At 35.2% G+C, this 23,064-nt stretch overlaps 1 protein-coding gene across 1 annotated transcript in view; it reads left to right on the forward strand.

The window, feature by feature from the left end:
* Positions 1-3,352: 3,352 nt before the first annotated feature.
* Syde2 (synapse defective Rho GTPase homolog 2) overlaps positions 3,353-23,064 on the forward strand; it is a 40,762-nt gene continuing 21,050 nt past the window's right edge. The window contains exons 1-3 of the mRNA XM_076862227.1: positions 3,353-4,195; positions 12,762-13,457; positions 19,490-20,592. Of these exons, the coding sequence (XP_076718342.1) occupies positions 3,448-4,195; positions 12,762-13,457; positions 19,490-20,592 (2,547 nt within the window). The 5' untranslated portion in view covers positions 3,353-3,447. The remainder of the gene's footprint in view (positions 4,196-12,761; positions 13,458-19,489; positions 20,593-23,064) is intronic.

Here is a 23,064-nt window from a genome sequence, read left to right on the forward strand (position 1 = left end):
AAAGTATAGCTTGTGTTCATATTTTGTTACTTTCTGAATTATGTATAATGTAAGTTCTGTGGGTAGTATTTCCTTAGAATTATACTTTCACAAACTTGAAATTAATGCACACATAGAAAAGTGGGATTTATATTTTTAAAATTAGCATCCATGACCACAAGTGCCTTGTTAATTTGTTGTGACTCAAAATGTTAAAATTGTGAATTCACGTGATAGAACATTCTCAATTTTAAAGTAATATCGAGTTTAGGTGTGGTGTGTTGCATCAGACTTGGTTTTGAGTAATACCTAGAAAAATGCATAGTATATTATATTGACTAATGTTTTATAACTCCTGAACAAGTTGACAAGTTGAATTAAGGATGACGTTTAACCTAGACCTATTTATATATGTAAATATACATATGCAGCTTATGATGTTTTTAAAAACTCTATTAACTACAAAGAATGAAAAGATTTTGCAACAGAGTTGGAATGGAAACAATTTCTGAGATAGAGATCAAATTGTGTTTATAGACACCCTTACTGGCAGCTTTGTTATCAGTCATTTCCTGTGGGAATATTTTACTGGGAAACAATTTTATGCTTTGAGTATTCATTAAATAGCCTTAGGTCCATGGAATGAAAATATTGTAGAATAATAAATATGAATGCATGCACATTACAGTGTAACATTTCATCGTATTTTCCTAGATAAGAATTAAGATTATTTAACAAACTGTGTTTCTTATCCATCACTGATTTTTAAAACAACACCAATGAAGTATGGTCTAGTGGAGAGTTAGGCAATAGACTGGAAATTAAAGTCGTTTGTTTTCTTTAAATTAAAATTGATAGTAATTTGAAAATATTTATTCATCACAGACGGTAGGACTGCAGATGCAGTTCAGTGTTTGCCTATCAAGCTTGGGGCCCTGGGTATGATCCCCAGCACCACAGGAAAAACAAAACTTTTTTACAGTATTTAAGTACTAAGTAATTATTAAGTATTAAGTAATACAGTATTTAAGATGTTGTAGTTCGTGGAGAATACACTGGTCAACTATAGTCTCTGCCCTTAGGGAATTTATGGATTTTCTTTTAAGGGAGGTAGGAAATGCACACAAATTATATAAAACAACAAACACATACCCTTCTTCCCCTCCTATAAATATACCAGAGGGTTGTGGTGCTGGGTAGGAATAAAACACTATTGGAGTTTGGAAGAACTTGAGATCATGTCCATCTGGGAGATCAAAGATGACCTCATAGTGAAGGAAACTGAATGTAAAGGATCAGTAAGATTTTTGCAAACACAGGTGCAGATAAAATTATTCCAGATGACAGACAGACTTGGTATTAAAGGTAGTATAAATCAAAGCAAATTTAGAGAGCAGAGCCTCTGATGCAAACAATAACACAACTTACACAGGGAAATATAGTTATGAAGTAAGGTAAATTAGGGCCAAGTTATTTTCTTTCACTCAGTAACATTAGCTTTATTTATTCTTGAGTACCTACTAAGTGCAGGTACTGTGCAAGGTGTTAGGTACATTTATGAGTAGTTTAGACAAGAGCCCTTTCCAATACATAAAAATTAAAAGGTTTGAAATCTGATTTGGTGGTGATTGATTTTTCTATCACTGATGGATCAATTAATTAATATGTGGCAACAAGAACTACTTTAGTTTAATAGTGTTATACTGATCATGGGATTTGATATTTGGGGGAGTTGGTATTTCCAAATTACATTGTTTCTTGATTTCACTTCAATTGTGTCTTACCCCAACATATGAATTAAAATAAAGGTAATTTAAAAATAAATGAAAGCTGCAAACTTGTATTTTTAATTTGGTAGGCTTGGAGGCGGGCTGATGGGGGACACCATTAAATATGTAGGTCCATTTTGCAAGTTTTGATTATCTAATAATTAATGCTGCAGCATGCACTAATTAAAAAAAAAGGTAGACTTAAGAAATCTGTGGTGATTTTTTGGACAATTCTTTTTTTTTAATACTGGGGATTAAATCCAGCGGTGCTCTACCACTGAGCCACATCTTGAGACAGGATTTTGTTAAACTGCTTATGGCTTAGCTAAGTTGCTGAGGTTGGCCTAGAATTTGCGATCCTTCTGCCAACTTCCCAAGTTGCTATGATTACAAGGGTGCACCAACGTGTCCGGAAACAAAAGGAATTATTGAAAAGGAGTCGCTGCAAATTTCCTTTCAATATCAAGACCTCTGTGCGGTTAACATGATAGGATCATTTCTAGAACACATTGCACTAAGTGAGATACACCTGCACTCATACTTTGTCTGTCAAAACAATCTTTTTGTTTTCTCTCAAGCTAGGACTTGCAGTATCTAAGACACTCCTCGAGCAGTGGTGGCAATGGGGAGGGGCTGGTGAAGGTGGCGGGGGAGCAGCTGGGAGAGCACTTTCCCTTTCTTTGGTTAAAACTTTGCAGCTGCCAAGCCCAGATTCACCTTCCGGCTGGAACTTTTCTACCCCAACCTCCACTCACAGCTCCCCAAGCGTCGCGTGCGCTAACTCCCGCTTCCCTCCGCGGTCTTTAGCTCAACCTCAACCCACCGCCCTCCGCGCGCCCCCGGAATCTACCTGCCGCGCGCCCACCTCGGGAACGCAGCTCTGCGCCCCGGGCCCGCGCCCCATTGCGGCCAGTCCCTCCGGGGCATGCGCGCTGCGGCGCTACCGCCCTCCCCCACGCCTTCCCGCGGCAGAGTTATGCCAAGTATGTGAGGAGCCGGCAAGGGCCAGCGCCGGTCATGGGGAACTGCCGCCGCCGCCGCCGCCTCCGTGAGCGCTATTTTCTCCACAGCGGGGCTCCGACCTCTCCCCGCGACCCGGGCAAGCCCAGTTGCTGAGGAGAAGGGGATGGCGGACCCTCTGAGGAGGACTTTGTCCAAACTCCGGGAGAGAAGGGGTCCCCGCAGCGCCGGGGGGCTCGGATTTCGGGCGGCCGCTGCAGCTGCGGTGGCGGCCTCCTCTGCAACCCTGGGAGACACCTGGTGTTCCCAGGACTGCCCCCCATGCGAGCACGCCGGCGCAGGTGGGCCAAGCTGGACGCAGTCCCCGCCGTCACCTGAGGCGCGCGGCGCTAGAGGGTCCTCGGCGCGGTCGGGGGCGCTCGCCCCTCGGCCGCGCAGCGGGCAGGCGGTCCCTCTCCCGGGTCGCGGGCTAGCTCGCGCCACTCTGCACGCCGCGCTGAGCTTCGAAGGCAGTGGAGAGGAGGAGGAGGACGACGCCGACTACAACGCCGACTACTACGAGAACCTGCCCGGCGGCTCGCAATCGGTGGCCGCGCCAGCGCCTGAAGGGGCGGAGGCGGAGCTGCGGCCCCCGCCTCCCCTTGCGGCGGGCTCCTCCTCGGGGGCGGAGGGCGGCCGCCTGGAGACCGGCAGGCTGCAAACCCAGTTGCGAGAGGCCTATTATCTGCTGATCCAGGCCATGCACGACCTACCCCCTGACTCAGGCACGCGGCGGGGCGGCGGGGGGTTGGCGGATCGCGTTTGCCTCGCGGGAGCCGGGGCTCCAGGCCAGCTACCTTTCCCCCGCGGCGCTGCGGACTGCAGAGCTTGCCCCGGAGATTGGGAGTTGGGAGGCGGCGACTGCCCTCCGCAGCAGGTGTCCCCGCCCTGGTCGCCTCCGAGGGAGCCTGAGGGAGTCCGGCCTCGGACTCCTCGAATGAGGCTGTCCTGCAGCAGAAGCCTTGAGAGCCTCCCGGTGCGCTCCAAGCCTCTTCCTTTACAGCGGTGGCCGAGCGACAGCTGGATCAGGTGCGGCGAGCGTGGGGACCCAGACGAGTCCCCGCCACGTGGAGGCGGGATGGAAGGCTGGAGCGGGGGCAGCGCCCGGGCCGCAGCATCCGCTGGCCTCTTGTCTCCGGGCTCCAAGGACCTCGGCAGCTCCTCGAGAAGTCCTTTCAGGCATCCTGCGGGGCCCTCTGTGATCCGCAGTGGTCAAGAAGACCGCCAGGAGGGCTCCCCCACCCTGAAGCCGTCCACAGTCACAGTCAAGAAGCTGCAGAAGTGGATGTACAAAGGTCGCCTGCTGTCCCTGGGAATGAAGGGTCGCGTTCGTGGGACACCTTCTAAAGTCCCGGTGGCGCAGGCTACTTCTCCTAACCTGGGCACTTTGAAAGTGCATGAGAACCCCATCCTCTCGGTGCCTCCCGATCAAAGAATTACATTGACAGGTAGGATACTTTGCAGTCTGTATGCTAGCACCGCAAGCCTTAGTGTTTACCCACCGCGCCTGTCTTTAGAGCCAAGAATAAAGTGTGTTTTTGCAGACAGATACGTGACTGTGCTAAAATAAGTGTCGTATAAGTGACAATTTAAAGCGATTTCGAGGTTATTTAGTGTGATGCATTCATATTCACTCTTTTGCTTTCTTTGTTTTAGACAGTGGCATGCAGATTTTTTTTTTTTTTTTTTTTTAAATTTCTTCTCCTAAAACTGGTGCGCCTACTCCCTTAGTACAATGAGTAAAGGTTAAGTTCGCCACACGCTTTTCCTAGGTTGTGAGAGGGGCGGCGCTGCCTGGATTTTTTTCTCTGTAGCTCCAGGCAAATCCGGAGACTTTTGTGGAGTTTGTGAATTTGAATTTGATCCAAGGTAGATTTTACAGGCTTCATAAACTGTCATTTTACTCATTACTCCCTTTTTTCTTCTCTCTCTCAGACGCTTACACCAGACACACACACAACCACAACCAAAACAAACTAAAGGTATGAGTAATGTTTCTTTTTAGTCAGGTAGCATTTCACATCTTCTTCACACCGACAACCTCCAACGAGGTGAGTGATGTTTTTATTGTGGAAAATTGGAAAATCAAGGATAGTGGTATAGTATAAGGTACTTTAAAAAAATTTCAGGCACTTAAAATTATTTGTAAACTTATAAACTATTTATATTAGAAGTAAATTAGTTTTTTGAAATGTATATTTGTTCTTATATCATTATGCTCCCTATTTTGAATGTGCATGGTTTTCAATTATCTCTGGAGGTTTAGGTTATCAATTCTAGGAATCTCTTAATTATGTTGTAAATAACAAATATTCTTTCTGAAACAGAACAAAACAACATGGCTTTTTGAACTACATTTAAAATATAAAAATCTCAATGACCATAAAGACCTTAGTAATATTTTTAAAAACATCAAGTGTTGAAATGTAAAATGTAGTCTTAGTATTTGTGGTAATTACAAGTGCCCAGGATTGGGTTAATACACATTAACCGTTGTACAGACAACAATGAGAAGAAACAAAAATTTAACAACTTCTAATCAAGCAATGATGATAAATCAAATGATTCATTTAAATTATATGCAAAGTTAAATGTTTTTTGGATCTTTAAGTCTAATGCCTGTCAAACTTTATCCTCAAGTTTAAATATTCTGTTTCACTTGAATAAAAGAAATAGTAGAATGTCTTTGTGAAGACAGGTTTACTTTATACTACATTCACATTAAAATGTGCATTTCCAGGAATAAAATATTTGTAATCACTTATTATACTTTATTACCACATTAGTTTTACTTCCTTTGATCTTGGTTCATTAACTCTTTGTATGATAGTTAAATTTCAGCCACAATCAGAAACCTGTATCTTTAGTCAAATGCTTTTACCCTTTTGTTGCAGAGGTAAAATATTTACCACCTGTAGGCTTTTAATGCCTTCACTAATAAAGGAGTTAACAAATGAAAATATTTCCTTTAAGAATGAATGCAGTGAATTTTTTATTAAGACTGTAATTATGAAAATGCTAACAACTTTAAAAGAAATTAAAATGAAATATTAGAATTTCTTTGTGATAGTATTTTATTCTATAAGAACTCTAAGCAAAAGCTATCATAATCTTTGATTTAAACAACTTCCTTTCACATCATGAATTCATCTTTTAGAAAACATGAAAATAATTTGTGTAGTGTTTATTTATCTAATATAGATTTGGAGAGAATCTGTAAAAAAAATTTTTTTAATGAAGGTTAGTTGGTTTTACTATAGCCATTCTGGGTAGTTTATATGATTCTTATATAAATTTTAAACCTTTCCACCCCCAAATATGGAGATTTGACAACTATTCCTTAAAAACAACAAAAGGAACATAAAGGTTAAGTAGTTTTTCTGAGGTGTCTCTCCTGGCATATGGAATCAGACTATTATGTGAGTTAAACCTCAGGTCTCATGACTGAACAACCCCTATTTTGTGAGGTAAAAAAAAAGACTCCAGAGTTCTTTACAGGTTTGTTGTATTACCATCAAGTTGCTTGAATTGAGGAGATGGATGGAATTTCGACAAGGTGTAGAGGGATAAATAACTTCTTCAAAATTGCAAAGATGGGGGAAATCCTAGAATAGGTTTTAAGACTCCTTGAAAAATTAATTACTATATTCATTTTAAACCTTTACCTTCAAATAATTGCTTACTTCAAATTGATATTGCTTAGATTCTGTTTTGAATCATGTTTTTGAATTGATGTTGTAATTCAGTGGTAGAGCATGTGCTTAGTATGCTCAGTCCTAGGTTCCATCTCCAGTCTCACCACAAGGGATAAAAAAAAAATCATTTAAAAAAAAATCAATTTGGACAGTCCAGATGAGGGAGTACTTTCTTGGTTATATAAAAGATGTTAAGTATTCTAAACATTTGTATCATATTTTTTATGTAATATTACTCATGAGGATATTTTTCTCCCAAAAATAAATATATTTGGGATTTATAACAGTATATAATGGGTTAGAGATATCTAATCTATTAGTTATTTTGAAATTTTTGAGACCATATGACAAATAGAAGTCAAAAGTGATTTTCTATTTTAATTTCTGTCTCCTACCAAGAACCATTAAAACTTTTGATGGTATAATAATGCCAATGATTTGATGCAGTTAAGTATGTTGTGTTCACAGATTGGCCAATTTGTTCTTAATTGAGATGATTATTTAAGAAATCTAAAGTCATTACGCATAGTAAATATTGTCAAGTTTCTGCAAGCCTTAAAATTATGAAGGAATCTTAATTTGTTTGCTAACAGTTCTTTATTAATATAAACATTTATAAATAAGTTTTGATTAGCATATAGTTCACAGAAATATATTCAGAAGCATCAGGTTGAGTTTTTTCAACTCTTTTTTTCTTTTAAAAATGATTAGCATACTTTGACTCCACTCTTCCTGCTATATAATCTCTGAAAGACATATATTATTTGACAATCTTCTACCTTTAAATCTCTATATAGAGTCTGCCATTGTGACTCTAGAGGCAAGTTGCCTTTTTTTGGAAGTGTGCCATGGAACGTTGGAGTTGCTGGTGGCTGGAAAACTTTTAGAATTACAAATTCAGCAGAAAGTAGTGTTGTGTTGATTTGAAGATCCTGTGTTTCTAGATCCGTGATTCCCAAGAGATGCTTGTTTATTTTTTGGGAACCACCAAAGCTATTTTCTAGACTCTTGGTGTTCAAAGTATAGTTTACGATTTGAGAGCAGTGCTTTTCAGACTTAAAGTGCATATGGATTCCCTAAATCTTGTTAAAAAGCTGATTTGAATAAGTGTGGTCTGGGACTTGATACTTCACATTTTAACAAAGTTCCAGTATAGGTAGATGATGCTGTTAGGCAGGCCACACTTTAAAAAAAAAAAAAAAAATGTTTTTTAGTTGTAGATGGACACAATGTCTTTATTTATTTTTATATGGTGTTGATGATTAAACCCGGTGCCTCACACGTGCGCACCCCCCAGACCACACTTTTTAGTAGTGAGATTCTAGAGTTTTCATGTCCTCCAAAGTTTTTATTTTTATTTTTATTTTTTAGTACTGGAGATTGAACCCAGGGGCACCTGACTACTGAGCCACAATCCCAGTCCTATCTTTTTGTATTTTATTTAGAGACAGAATCTTACTGAGTTGCTTAGTGACTTGTTTTTGCTGAGGCTGGCTTTGAACTCACAATCCTGCCTGCCTTAGCCTCCCCAGCTGCTGGGATTACAGGAGTGCACCACTGCAAAGTTTTGAAAAAGCATTCTACCTTATTCTAGTACTTCATACTTAAACCAACCTCTTTAGACTAAAGCACTTGAGTTCTTTCTGCTTCAGTCTTAACACTGCTTACAGTATGTGATGAGTTTGCAGTTCCCTTCATATTGGTCTTATTTTGCGTCAATAAATATTAGATTTTGGAATCTGCAAGAGAGGAGGCCATATAGTAGAGGGTTAACATAATAGAGATTCTGAGTTTCTGGTCAGACTCTGCCCCTTTTACAGTCTTGTGACCTTGGGCAAGTTATTCAGTTTTCTGTGGCCTCAGTCTTTAGGTTGAGGGGAAGAATAAAGATAATCCATTTGGTATTTCCCCTGGCATTTAGCTGTTATTATCCAGAGGAAGGCAAGCAGGGTTTGTGGAATATTGTTTTGCAACAGATCATTAGGATTCTGGATGGAGAGTGAGAATGGAAGTTTAGGAGGACTGCCTTGAGCATTGGGAATTGAGCTAGATTATCCCTTTTAGGGGTACTTATTTATTCTGCTCATTTTTTTCTTTTGTGCATCCTTTTCTTGCTTCTCTGGCTTTTCTCAGTTACTTTAGTGAAACTAAAAACAGTCTCACAGTTTTCTTCTCTATTTTCTTGTCTCAAAAGCAAGCAACACAGCTTGTTTAAAGGTTTTTATTGCAAGTTACAAGGGACGAAAAAGAAAAAGTGCTCCAATCCTTTTCATTTTACGCCTTACCTTCTTTTAGATTTATCTTGGAAGAGAGAGAATTTTAGACATAGATTCAAATATTTGATACAATGTTCATAAGAATACTTTTATTTAGAATTTTTAAAGAAAAATAAAAATATTTTCCTTACTGTTTCTGTAGTAGAAATTTTAAAATGATGAAAAGATGTCTGTAGATGCTGTACATTTTTAATAAGAGTTGAAATACATAGTTTCTTAGTTTACTGCTGCTTTTGAACTGGGGCACTACTAAAATCTTCAAATTGTCTAGATTTATTATGAAATAATGACTGAGAATAGAAAATTGCCTCATAGTTCACTATGTAGAATATTTTTCTTAATGAAAATCTGCAGAAATTACAATTTCTGTATTTTTGTACAGGTTTTCAAAATAAATGGCTCTAATTAGAATATGAATATGGTACTGTAACAGAGTTGAAAGAATAAGGACTTTTTTGCCTTGTGACTTACATACTTATTTTAAAATTTTTATTCGTGTATTACTATATATCTGAAAGCGTATGTGTGTGAAAGCATATATATTTGTATATCTTTATATAGAAGCAAAAGATAACTCTTAAATTTATGCTATTAAACATTAATTTTAGCATTAAAAAGGAAGGGAGGATTGCAGATAGCTTTCATTTATGTAAATTTATATTCACAGAATTTACATATGCATCCATTTTATTAATTGAAATAAAGATGAAGTTTTTTATATAATTTATAAGTAATTATCTAAGTAAGGTTTATTGTCTTGAATAACATGTTACTTAATTCAGTTTTAATAACTAAATACATTTGGCTTTTACCATAAATCATAATAATATAGCTATTTATAAATTTAAACTTTAGCATTATATATTTTGAAATATCACAATGGCAGTCAGACTGTATGATTTCAAGCATTTGTAGTTTGAAACTTCATTAAAGATAGTTATAGTATGTCTCACAATGTAATTATTATTATTTATTTATTTATTTTTGTGTTACTGGGGTTTGAACCCAGGGGTATTCTACCACTGAGATATAGCACCATCTCTGTCTTTTTTTTTTTTTTTTTTAGAGAAGGGGGGGGAGAGAGAGAGAGAGAGAGAATTATTTATTTATTTATTTATTTTTTTTGTTTTTGGCAGACACAACATCTTTGTTTGTATGTGGTGCTGAGGATCGAATCCCGGCCACATGCATGCCAGGCGAGCACGCTACCGCTTGAGCCACATCCCCAACCCTAGCACTATCTCTTTATATTTTTTATTGTGAGACAGGATCTCAATAAGTTTCTGAGGCTGACTTTGAACTTGCAATCATACTGCCTCAGCCTCCTGAGTCGCTGTCATATACCACCATGTCTGGCTTATAATTATTACTTTTAATATTATACTCCAGTTAAATACTTGTATCAATAGAAGTATCACCTTGCTTGAATATGGGATTCTAGTAGCTTTATTTTCTTATTGCAGTTCTTTGAAGTGTAGTACAAGTAGACATATGTTTAAGGATCATTCACAGTGTATAATACATCAAAAAACTCTGCTGTGACTCAAAGTAATGTATCTAGTTCTATAAAATTTTCAGGGCTAAAGAGCTGTCTGAGAATAAGATAAAATAAACTGTTGCTTATTTTATTTTTAGTCAGTTTATAGCTTTTGCTTTAAATTTATAATTAGTGTCAAAACTATACATATACGTTTACTTATAAATAACGCCTGTATAGGTCTGAAAGCTATTGAATAATAGCTTGAGATTTGGGCTTAAATGTAGAATTGATCTAGATTTCAGTACAATTGGCAAAAGCATGTAATAACTGAGAATCCAGAAGCTTACGTGATTCCTGAGCATGTGTTAGATTTTTAGTTGTTAAGTATAAAGTGTAAAGGAAATAGAACCAAAGAAAGACTCTAGAAAATCTTCACCTTTTCATTAATTAAATTAAATAATCAGTTCATGATGTTCGTTGAGTATTTGTTATGTTTGCTTATTCAATCCTGGGGGATGGAGATGGGTATCCCTTAGTGATAGCAGCCCAGGTGTACTTCTATGATGTTTAAAGTCAGAATTTCAGTACTGCCCCTTCCTTTTACCAACTTGGTGGTTTTGACTTTTTTTTCCCTATTATTTTATAGATTTCCAAATATTTATCAGCAGCCATTTTTGTTGTTGTTGTTGTTGTTACTGGGGATTGAATCTAGGGACTTAACCACTAAGCCACATCCCCAGCCCTTTTTATATTTTATTTTGAGATAGGGTCTCACCAAGTTGCTTAGCGCCTCAATAAATTGCTGAGGCTGAACTTGCAATCCTCCTGTCTCTATCAGCAGTCATTTTGTATTGTATATGTGATGCTATCCCATGTTGAGAGAGGGTCACCTGCTTCCCTGTTCTTAATGGGTAGCATGGTATAGAGACAGGGGTAACATGTGGGTTTTAGGGTTAGGTTTAATTTTGAATACTAGGGACTTGACCATATTCCTCATATTTTTCAATGATATGACAATTATACTTATTAGATTGTTGTAGAGGTAAAATGAGGTTAGGGGCTTCCTTATTGATTTATTTCTAGAACATAATAGTTACTTATTTGATGAGTGAGTAAATTGCAGACATAGTAGGAGTTCATGGAGCTTCTTTCCCTTCTGTAACTAATTGAACTTGAACCCCAATTAGTGTTTAAGATTGTTATGTTTTAATTAATCTGCTTGGTTAGGTAGATGTTTAGGATTTTAAAAAAGACAAGGGCTTTTTTTTTTTGCATTATTAAAGATTTTTCTTTCAGTTGAAGAGAGGTTACTAAACATCTTGTTATTTGTGAAACTAATTTTGTTATTAAGATTCTCATAGCTTAATGTGCTTATCACTGTTATTATATCTTTTTAAAAAATTTTTTTTTAGTTGTAAATGGGCACAAAACCTTTATTTTATTTGTTTTTATTTTTATTTTCATGTGGTGCCAGGGATCGAACCCAGTGCCTCATCAATGAGAGGCAAGTACTCTACCATTGAGCCACAAGCCTGGCCCCCCATATCATTTTTTATTTGCGGTAAAAAAGATGAATCAACCATGTACACAACCAGAATAGCATAAGGCCATAATTCCATAATTTAAAAACCTAACATGATCTTAGATTTATACAAATGTGGTTTTTATTACATATGTGTAGTGAATTGTTATTATTATTATTATATTTAGATTATTCACTATCAGTGAAGGGTCAGTGAAGTTGCTTCACACACCTCTTTGGAGGCACAAAATTTTCCTTTTTAGGTGAAAGTAGTGTTATATGTATATTTTTAGGGTATTATCACATTGTATTAACCTGTATATTATCTTGAGTATTTGAGTAGACTATAAATTTCTTATGGGCAGGGATTATTTTGTTCATTATTTATCTGCTGCCTAAATTTGCATCTGGTCAGTAATAATAATAGCTGTTGTGCTTACTGTGAGACAGCATGGTTGGTTCTAATCAGCCTCTTTAAGAGATCTTAATTTCAATTTTTGCTCCAGCTATATAGAATTCAAACTTTGCGTAAGATATTACTGAGCTGTCTGGTTAGGGAACCAATGTTATGTTGAAATTTTAATAGGTAAGGTATACTTTTTTGTTAGGTTAGTGAAAGTAAATCTTTGTGTGAAAAGTTAGGAATATTACTTATTCTAATGACTTTGGTCTAGAGTTGGAAATTATTCAAATATTGATTAGTCATACTGTGTACAAAGCATCTATATAAGCTTTTTATAAAATTTGTTTTGTTTAGGGTAAGGCTTTGTTAATTCTGTAGTTTTTTTAATAAAAGCAGTATCAGAATTTGCATATTCTGTTTCCTAGAATTTTATGACACCTATACTAGCAGTCTGATTTCTAGATAATGGAAACCATGTTTAAGTGGAAAATCCAAAATTTTTCTGGTTTGATTTTGTTTTTTTTTGTGATTGATATTACTTTTCTACTTTTAAAAAATTTTAACTACTGATTTGAAGTGACATATATTTCCTGGTATATTAGGCATTATATTCTATCTTTTTTTCTTCTTTGAAACAGATTTATTTGAAAATGTCTATGGGTCTTCAATGAAGAGAAGAGAATCTGAAGATCTGAAGGATAATATTGAATTCAGAGGTCATAAGCCACTTAACAGTATCACTGTTTCAAAAAAACGAAATTGGTTTTATCAAAGTCCTCTGAGATCTCTTAATCTGGAAGAAGAAAATAGGAAATGCCAAGATAGGAGTCATTTATCTGTCTCACCTGTATCTCTTCCTAAACATCAGCTATCACATCCTTTCCTCAAATCATCTGAAGAATACTGTACATATATGGTGTGTAAGGCTACAAACTCATCATTATCAAGAAATTGCTCTTCAGATTTTAATGAGGAAAATGATGCAGATGATGAAGGAGAAATATGGTACAATCCCATTCCTGAGGATGATGACCTTGGGGTATCAAGTGCCTTGAGTTTTCATGAGCCAAACCCTGCTCTTCTGAAGTTTCCTGCTGTCAGTTTGAGCATATTGTCTAGGAGTGACCTTACAAAAGCAGAGCAGCCTACTGAAGATCCGTTGTGCTCTTCTGAACACAAAGGTGATACTCAGACCACTCAGTCAAATGAAGTGAATCCTATAGATTCCATCCATTCCACAGAATGTATGCAGCAGTACACACAAAGGCTAGGACACAAGACACAAGAAGGTTTAATGGTGGAGGATAGTCCGATATTGAAATCTCCTTTTGCAGGTAAAGATGATCATAGATCTGCCTTTTCTTTCTTCTTTTTCAATTCTTTCACAGTTGCTAAATATAGAAGATGCATATTATATTCATGTACTTTCTGTATAAAGTGAATATATTTTAAAAAATAAAGAAAAACAAAGAGGTTTATAAATATTTTATATACATGGTATTTTAATTATTTTAATCACAGACTTGGTTTTGTAATGTGGTATGTGATATGATTTAGTATATTTATTCTTTGAGACTTATGATTGCTTTTCTCTTCGTTGAAAAGAGTGAAGTCATGGGGAATAGAAGAAAAAGATATATTCTTTATGTAAGTCTAATTTTTTGCTTCATTCATTCATTTACCCATACATGGCCTGGCCAAAACTGAAAAGTTGTCTTTTCAGTGTACTAGTAGTCATTAGTTTGTGTTCTTATGCCTAAGATTTCTCATGAGCAAAGGAAAGGAGGGAGAAAAAAAGAGATTAAAAAAGGTGCTACAATAGTTATAGAATCCCAAAAGGAAATAATTGAAGTTTAATATATATTAGATTGAACCATAAGAAGTTGCTGATATTCAACAGTTTTTGATCTATTAAAAAAAAGCATTTTATATAGTTGAACTTAATGGTTTTGCTCTTCCTTGTTTGCCTTCAGTTTTATGATATGCTTCTGTTAGTTCTAGACATACTCCCCGGGAAACAGCATGAGTCACCTTTGGTTGCAAATATCTAGTGTTGGATAGAAATTAGTTATGTTTTATATCAAGTCATTTTAATTTATAGAATTTCAAATGATGCATAGTATTTGAAGATGTGTGGTGTAGTAGATGCTGTCGGTGCATATGTATTGGGTTTTATTACTTACTACTTGAATGAAGGAAGCCTTTTTCTACCCTGCACAGTATTTGCATCTCTGCCTAAGGACTTTCTTTAAAGTCAGGAAGCTCTCTGCAGGGCAGCCTTGGAGTATTCCTCAATCAGTTACTGACAAGTTGGTATAGGACTACCCCAGCTCTCTTTTCTCTTGGGTGGGTAATTATGAGCAGATTAATCTTCCTAGAGTTTTCTCTTGAGATTCAGCTCCAATTGCTCATAGTGATAGCAGGCTTGATGTTCATCTTGAATTTCCCCCTGAATTTTCTACTTCTTTGATGGGATTTCTGAACTTTGCAAATTAAATATTTGAATTTGAATCTTTTTCTCAGAGACTTGGGGAGGCCCAGTAAATGTTATATTAAGAGAAAAAGTGAATTATGAAACTGTGTACTATATGTTGGCAATTTTGAAAGAAACATTGAAAGCCATACTGGAAATGTTAATGTGGTTTTCGTTGTGGTTAGTTTTTGTTACTGGGTATTGTGATTGAAGGTAATCAAAAACATTCTTCTTTGTTCATTTCTAATTGTAGACTCAGTTCTATAGTAAATATGTGTCTTTTGTAATATGATGGAAAGAGAAGTAAATACTAAATAAAATAGTAATTTGGAATACAGATTATGATCAGGGTAGAGTGTGAGGGAAGGCTATAGTATCACAGATAGGGATGGATGTGGAATGTTATTGAGAAGGTAAGAAGATAATAAGGACAAGAGCCAAGTTAGAAAGGTAGCATCTATAAAGTGACATACACTTTAATATAATTCCCCTGAAACTAATTTTTATTTCAGCATTCCCCTCCTATTACCTTTTTTCCAATTCTTATTCTCAGTTTAAGATCTTACTTTATATTTCATTGAGAAAAATGCAAATAAATAGAAAACTCCCACTTCTCTCACCATAACATTGACTGCCCTCACTGAAATTTGTAACCTTATGATATATTTTCTTTCTTATTATTACGAATGCTTTGTCTATGCTTTTAACTACATCTAGCCCACCTTCTACATGCCATCCTTTTAAAAAATCAATTAATTAATTAATTCTAATCAGGTATATATGACAGCAGAATGCATTTTGATTCATTGTATGCAATTGCAGCACAACTTTTCATTTCTCTGGTTGTACACAATGTAGTGACATACCATATGTGCAGTTATACGTGTGCCTAGGGCAATGATGTCCATCTCATTCTACCATATTTCCTGCCCCCATGCCTCCCCTTTCTCTCCCTCCTCTTTGTCCAATCAAAATTCCTCCATTTTTCCCATCCCCTGCTCCCTTGTGGATCAGCATCCACTTATCAGAGAGAACATTTGGTCTTTGGCTTTTTGGGAAAAAAAGTTTAAAGCAAAGTAAACTGATTGGCTTACTTCGCTTAGCATGATATTCTCCAACTCCATTTATATATCTGCAAATACCATAATTTTATTCTCTTTTAATGCTGAATAGTATTTCATTGAGTATGTATACTAAAGTTTCTTTATCCATTCATCTATTGAAGGGCATCTAAGTTGGTTCCACAGTTTAGCTACTGTGAATTGAGCTGCTATAAACATTGATGTGGCTGTGTTATTATAGTATGCTGATTTTAAGTCCTTTGGATATAGACCAAGGAGTGGGATAGCTGGGTCAAATGGTGGTTCCATTCCAAGTTTTTTAAGAAATCTCCATACTGCTTTCTAGGTTGGTTGCACCAATTTGCAGTCCCATCAACAATGTATGAGTGTGTCTTTCCCCCCACATCCTCACCAACACTTGCTGTTATTTGTATTCTTGATAACTGTCATTCTGACTGGTATGAGATGAAATCTTTGAGTAGTTTTGATTTGCATTTTTCTAATTATTAGAGATTTTGAACATTTTTTTCATATATTTGTTGACTGATTGTATACCTTCTTCTGAGAAGTGTCTGTTTAGCTCCTTAGCCCATTTATTGATTCGGTTATTTGTTTTTTTGCTGTTAATTTTTTTGAGATCTTTGTTATATCTTGGAGATTAGTGCTGTATCTGACATGCATGTGATGAAAATTTGCTCCCAAAATGCAGGCTCTCCCTTCACCTCATTGTTTCTTTTGAGAAGAAGCTTTTTAGTTTGAGTCCATCACGTTTATTAATTCTTGATTTTATTTCTTACACTAAAACTAATTTTTAAAAATGTTTGTGGCATATTATGATCTTAGACTAATAGACATATAAAATTTTTTTTAAAGTATGGAATGACTACTATTTATGTCTCCTTTCTTACCATCGTTCTTTTAAACATGTAATTCATATCTAATAAGCACTATCCTAAACTGGTCAAAAGAATACAGTTTAGTATATGTCTTTTTTTTTTTTTTTTTTAGTTTGGTAGCAAGGTTACCTAATGTGATCTGCTTTCCTTAGCAATATTGGCAGAATGATGTTGAGAAGTTGGCAGCTAATTTGTAAATATTTTAAATGTGAACAGCAATTTAAAAAATCATCCTAACATAACTATGACTTGTTTTATGCTTATTAACTTCCAGGTAGATATTGCAATCAGATTGGTATAGATGGATTGATTGATTTTGTGCTTTTTTCTTTATATCTTCATCTTGCATTGTTATATGTAGATTAATATTATTGTTTCTCAAGTTTTACTGAGTTTAATTGAGTTGATGGGCCCTAATTCATTTGAGTGTTTTTCTGGTATTTTGTGCTAATAGATTGTGCCCACAGCTATTGCAGTAACCTTTCATCATGATCATTTTTGCTTCTTTTGGATTTATTTACTAGTATCATTATTGGGTGTTTATGGCTGGTATTTGCTATTGTTAATTTCTGTATTGTATTTTCAAAAAGGTTTACAAATTTACAGGGCAAATAATAATTGGTTGATTGATGCCTTCATTTATTCAACAAATGTTGAGTTCATGCTTTGTGCCAGTTACTGTTCCAGGTGTTTCTCTTGACTCAAGCCTGGTACATAAATTTTTGTTTAAGGATTTTTTTTTTGTGTGTGTGTGTGTGCTTGCTGTGTATAGCTATTCTGTGAGTTGATTAGTGTAGTTCTAGTTTAATTTTAAAGGATTGTGGAATTTGGTAATATTTCAGCTGTTGGAGTTTATTAAAACAAAAAGCCTTTGTTTTAATAAATACACTCTTGTCTATAATAGAAGTTGCTAACATGTACAGTATTTCATTTTAACAATTAAAGACTTCAGTTGGAATTATTTATTTACAATATGTAAAAGGAGTCAGTATGTTAAATTCCTTAGCAATTTAATAAAATCTACAACAGTTTAATATACTGGTTGGTTTTCCTAGGCTGTGACAAAATAGATTAATGTTTGTAAAGCAGGACCCTGATTTCTGTAGAATTGTGCTGTGATTTGCAACATAGAGGATGCTTTGTTCAGTTTATCACACACTTTATTTCTTAATAGCTGTTTACCAGAAAGGCCCAGGAGGCATACTTAAAATAGTACTCTGTCTATAAAGAAACTAATTCTCTGTGTGGATGCACAGAGTGAGTGGAGGGAGAATGTTATATTAATACTTTAAAGAAAGGTCATTTAATTTGTTGATTTTTTTATAGATAACTTCTGATTTTGAAGTTATGATCTTCTTCTATAAGAATGGTTATATGAAAAAAAAATTGAAAAAAATTTATATAATTGGGATTAGATTGCTTCTTTACAGGAAAAGTTAGAATTTATGTATCAGGTTTTAGAAGATTTAAAAAAACTTTTTTTTCTTTCTTTATTTATATGTGGTGTTGAAAATTGAACCCAGTACCTCACTCATGCCAAGGAAAGCACTCTACCACTGAGCCACAACCTCAGCTCTAGAAGATATTTTTAATCTGTATTATTAGTTTGAAAATTTACTAGGAACAAGTACAAATTTAAAAATTAAATGTATTTTTTGACCATTTTTTAAGCTGGAAAAGTTATGGAAAATTTTAATAATAGTTGAGAAAAAGTCTTTAAAATCTGTTTAATATGTATGGCTGGACAAAAAAGTGTGTAGAAGGATGGAGGAGCTAAAAGTATAACATTTAAAAGCAAAGACTCTGAAAACCAATGTTTTGGCTTGGATCCTGGTTCTACCACCTGCCAACTTTGTGATCTTAAATTACTCAGCTCTGTGCCTGAGAGTCCTTATCTGGAGAATGTAAATTAAATAAGTGACTACACATATTAAGTAGCTCAATAAATGTCAGTTGGCATTGCTTAATCATAATGAAATATTAATAATTTATTAATATTAAACTACTTTTAGTATTATTTCCACCAAAATATTTGTAGTGGCTAATCTGTAAATATGTAGTTTAGGCTGATATTTACTTTATTTGTACTTGTAAAATACTTCTTAGTATTTTTAAAAACTTTTTACCATAAACCTGAATAATTTTGACATTCAAAGAAGAATAAAGCCATTTTTGTATGGAGAAAAATTCAAAAGCGTTTCTTGGTTTATTGTCTGTGAAAACTAAAAATTGCAAAAAAACTTATATCTCTGTTGCAGTTAAAGACCGTAACTAACATTTAAAGTTGTGGAATTATTGTATACAAATAACACAATAAGGAAGATTTCTTAACAGTTTTTAAAATTATTCAGTTACATTTATGATATTCAATATTCTGTTATTCTTGATTGACTAGATAGCTCTACATAAACTTTGGTGACACATTCTAATAGAATTTTAGAACAAGGAGTATCTCAGCTATCAAAATTACAAATTTATTTTGTTTTTCGCTTTTTAAAAAACTAGCTCTGCTAAGTGGTAACATTTAGCTTTATAAGATTATAAATATAGAAGAAACGTTCTTATTAGTATAGCATTTCTAACATTTTAAAATAAGAAGCTTTCTTAGTTTCTAATATATAATATGCTCACTGGAGTATATTGTAGTGGGAAATGTTAAAAAGGAATCTGCATTACCCTTCCTCCAAGTCTTCAGAATAGCAGATGGAGAGGGAGATGCTTCTTTGTACTGTATACCATCTGGAGATCTTGATATTCTGCCTTGAACATGAAGATGAAGACTGACCTGAACTTCAAACTAATCTTCCCATTGGGATGAAACAAGGGAAGTATTCCTATCTGTGTGAGATCTTGTTTAGTTGATGGTTTATAAAATAGGAGTAAGAAAAATCAAGACATATCTTTTTATAATATTTTTCTTTCTTTCTTTTTTAAAGGTCCTGGAATCTTAGCTGCTACAAGTAGGACTGAATTGGGAGTTATGGAACCATCCTCTCCAAGCCCTAGCCCTGTGAAAAAAGGCAGTTCAATTAATTGGTCTTTACCAGATAAAATAAAATCTCCACGAACTGTGAGGAAACTTTCCATGAAAATGAAAAGATTGCCAGAATTTAGCCGAAAGCTAGGTGTTAAGGGAACCCTGAATTATGTAAACAGTCCAGATAATTCTCCTTCCTTGTCTAAATATAACTGTCGAGAAATTCATCATACTGTTATTTTACCTTCTGGAAACACTACCACAGCTGCCAAGAGGAATGTCATAAGCCGGTACCATCTTGATACCACTGTATCTTCTCAGCACAGCTACCAGAAGAAAACCTCCATGAGTTTGAAGTATTCCTGCAAAGGTGGTTACCTCAGTGATGGAGACTCACCTGAACTTATAACTAAATCTAGCAAACATGGATCTGAAAGCAAATTTGGAAAAGGAAAAGAAATAATTCCAAACAGTTGTAGTAAAAATGAAATAGACATAGATGCTTTTAGACATTATAACTTTTCTGATCAACCCAAGTGTTCACAGTACATATCTGGGCTCATGAGTGTGCATTTCTATGGTGCTGAGGATTTAAAACCACCACGGATAGATTCAAAAGATGTCTTTTGTGCAATTCAGGTAGATTCAGTAAACAAAGCAAGAACAGCTTTGCTCACATGTCGAACCACATTTTTAGACATGGATCACACTTTCAATATAGAAATTGAAAATGCACAACATTTAAAACTAGTAGTATTTAGTTGGGAACCCACTCCAAGAAAAAATAGAGTGTGCTGTCATGGAACTGTTGTTCTTCCCACCTTATTCAGAGTGACAAAGACACATCAATTGGCTGTCAAACTTGAACCTAGAGGTCTTATCTATGTGAAAATGACTCTTATGGAACAGTGGGAAAATTCTCTTCATGGACTAGATAAAAATCGAGAATCGGTAATATTTGGTGTTGACATTCAAAAAGTTGTAGAAAAAGAAAATGTAGGATTGATGGTGCCACTCCTGATACAGAAATGTATTATGGAAATTGAAAAGAGAGGCTGTCAGGTATATTTCACTGCATTTTTCTACTATCTCCTTTATTGATTGATGAATTGATTGTAAGTCTGATTTTGAGTCTTGGGGGAAGAAATTTAAGATAAGGTAAAAACAATTGTTTAGAGTATAATTCATTACCTTAACCTATGTTATCAGTGATTTCAGAGCTTACTAAATCAGAGCTTATGTTGTGTTACAGAACTACATGGGTTTTATAACTAGGCATCAAGATTGCTTTGTAAGTGCAATGCTAGGAAAAGCTAAAGCTGATAACATGGTTTGACAGTTTATGACAGAAAGTTCTAATACTGAATCCTATAAACTTGTTCACTCCTCACATTAACTCTATCCACTTTTTCCCTACTCTTAATAGTCCTGTTCTTAGAAAGTCATATAGCATGTAGGATGAGGAGAGTTCTTACTTATAAGAATACCTCTCATTTCCTTTTAAATAAGAAAGGAAAGGCAAACTATTAAAAGAAACAAACAAAACCCTGGCATTATTTGCAGCAAGGTATGTAACAATCTTAGCCAGTTAATATACCTTGTCTTTCTTTATGTTCATTTATAGGTATGGAGTATGACAATGAAAAACAGTATATGACTGAGGATATTATTGAAATATAAAAAGTATTTATGTTAATTTTTGACACATAAATTCTTGTGATATAATAAGAATCATAATGTTCTGAGATAATTCTGCTTTAGTCACCCAAATTTACATTGACTCAAAAGACAATAAGGGTAAATATCATGAAATCTGAAATATTATGTCTTCATTTAAAACATCTCACCTTGAACTTAATGTGGAAACTATACATTTATGGAGTATTGTCTTAAGATCCAGAGGACCTGGATTCTGGTTTCTCTACTGTTATTACTTAACTGTGTGATGTTGGGCAAATCACTTAATCCTTATGGGTCTTATTTGCTTATATTTATAAAAATGGATCCAGTCATTTCTAATGATAAGAGGGAGGTCATCTAAATTTTATACATAATTCTGTCTCTAGTATGTGTTGTTGATGTGAGAGTGAGGACTTGACTTTACAGTCCAGTTTTTTTTCTCTTAATTACTTTTCTTTCTTAAGCTTCTCTTTTTTTCCTCCATTCCCCCCGCCCCGCCCCCCAGTTAGTATGCAGAAAGTTCAGAGATGGGGCAGACTTTAAAGCTAGTTATTAAGCAGAAAATTTTACAATTGAATATTATAATAAGTAACTCAAGTGGCATTGTATTTTACAGTTTATTTTTTGAGATATAAAGAGCAGGTATGTAAAGACTGTTAATTACTTTTTTGAGCACTAAGAAAACATTTCTAGCAATGCTTTTTTATTTCTTTACTGAAAGATTCTAAAAAGGTTTATTTTAAAGATTTCCTGCAAACTAAAATGTTTTACAGTTGGGCATTTGAAACTATAATTAAAATTTTTTTTTTAAATTGTAGATGAACACAATATCTTTCTTTCTTTATTTATTATTATGTGGTGCTGAGGATCGAATCCAGGGCCTCACATGTTCGAGGCAAGTGCTCTACCATTGAGCTACAGTCCCAGCCCCTTGAAACTGTATTTTTTAAAAACATTTTTTGATTTCTCTCCCTTGCTGCTTTTCCACCTATGTGTGCATGCTCGCTTGCTTGCATGCACACATACACGTAGGCTTGTTGTTCTACATTTTACAGGCTACCATGTTTCTTAAGGTTTATTTACCTTTTTGTCAGTTATCATTCTTGTTTTTTCACTGTGAAAATAAAGTTTTTATATTCATATAAAAATAGTTGCGGCGTGGGCTTTTACATCATCTAAATACTTTGAATGCAACTATATTCTGTCTTCTGATTCCAGTGGGAAAAATTACTGATACTTATGGTTCATCCAGTATAGATTCTGGCTCTGATAGAGAAATCAAGCATATACTTAATGAATTTGATTCAGGAAGTCAGCATTCTAAATTTAGGAATATATCCTAAAATGCCCTATCCTTGAAATACCTATTTTCAATCTTAATTTCTTTATTCATCCATTTAAAGGCTATGTTGTAGTTCAGTTTTGGGAGGTAAAATGTTATGTTAATTTGTTGTCTACGGTTTAAGTAGTACTTCCTTAAATTTGCTCTAGGTTCATTTCCTTCTCAAGTTCAAGGAGGCACATCCTTATTATAGGATTTTATGACACTTAAATGTGCCTGTACCACAAGGGCTATAATCAAGTTAGTTTCTTCTAATGGAAGGATTTTCTTTGAGCCTATTTAATAGCCTATCTACATTTTTACCTTGTCTTTCTTGAGATGATGCAACTAGCCTAACAAATGCTATTCTCAACATAAATGCATCAGGAATATGGTTAAGAGGAGAAACTTCAATATTTTTCCTAGTCCATGTTTCTTGTTTCCCATATGTTGATCTTTTTGAATGTAACAACATTTTGCATTACTGTCTTGTACAAATAGTTTTAGTTTTTTTTACTGTCTTTCAGTTAATA

Source organism: Callospermophilus lateralis, chromosome 7 (assembly GCF_048772815.1).
Source record: "Callospermophilus lateralis isolate mCalLat2 chromosome 7, mCalLat2.hap1, whole genome shotgun sequence".
In the NCBI taxonomy this organism is placed as follows: domain Eukaryota; kingdom Metazoa; phylum Chordata; class Mammalia; order Rodentia; family Sciuridae; genus Callospermophilus; species Callospermophilus lateralis.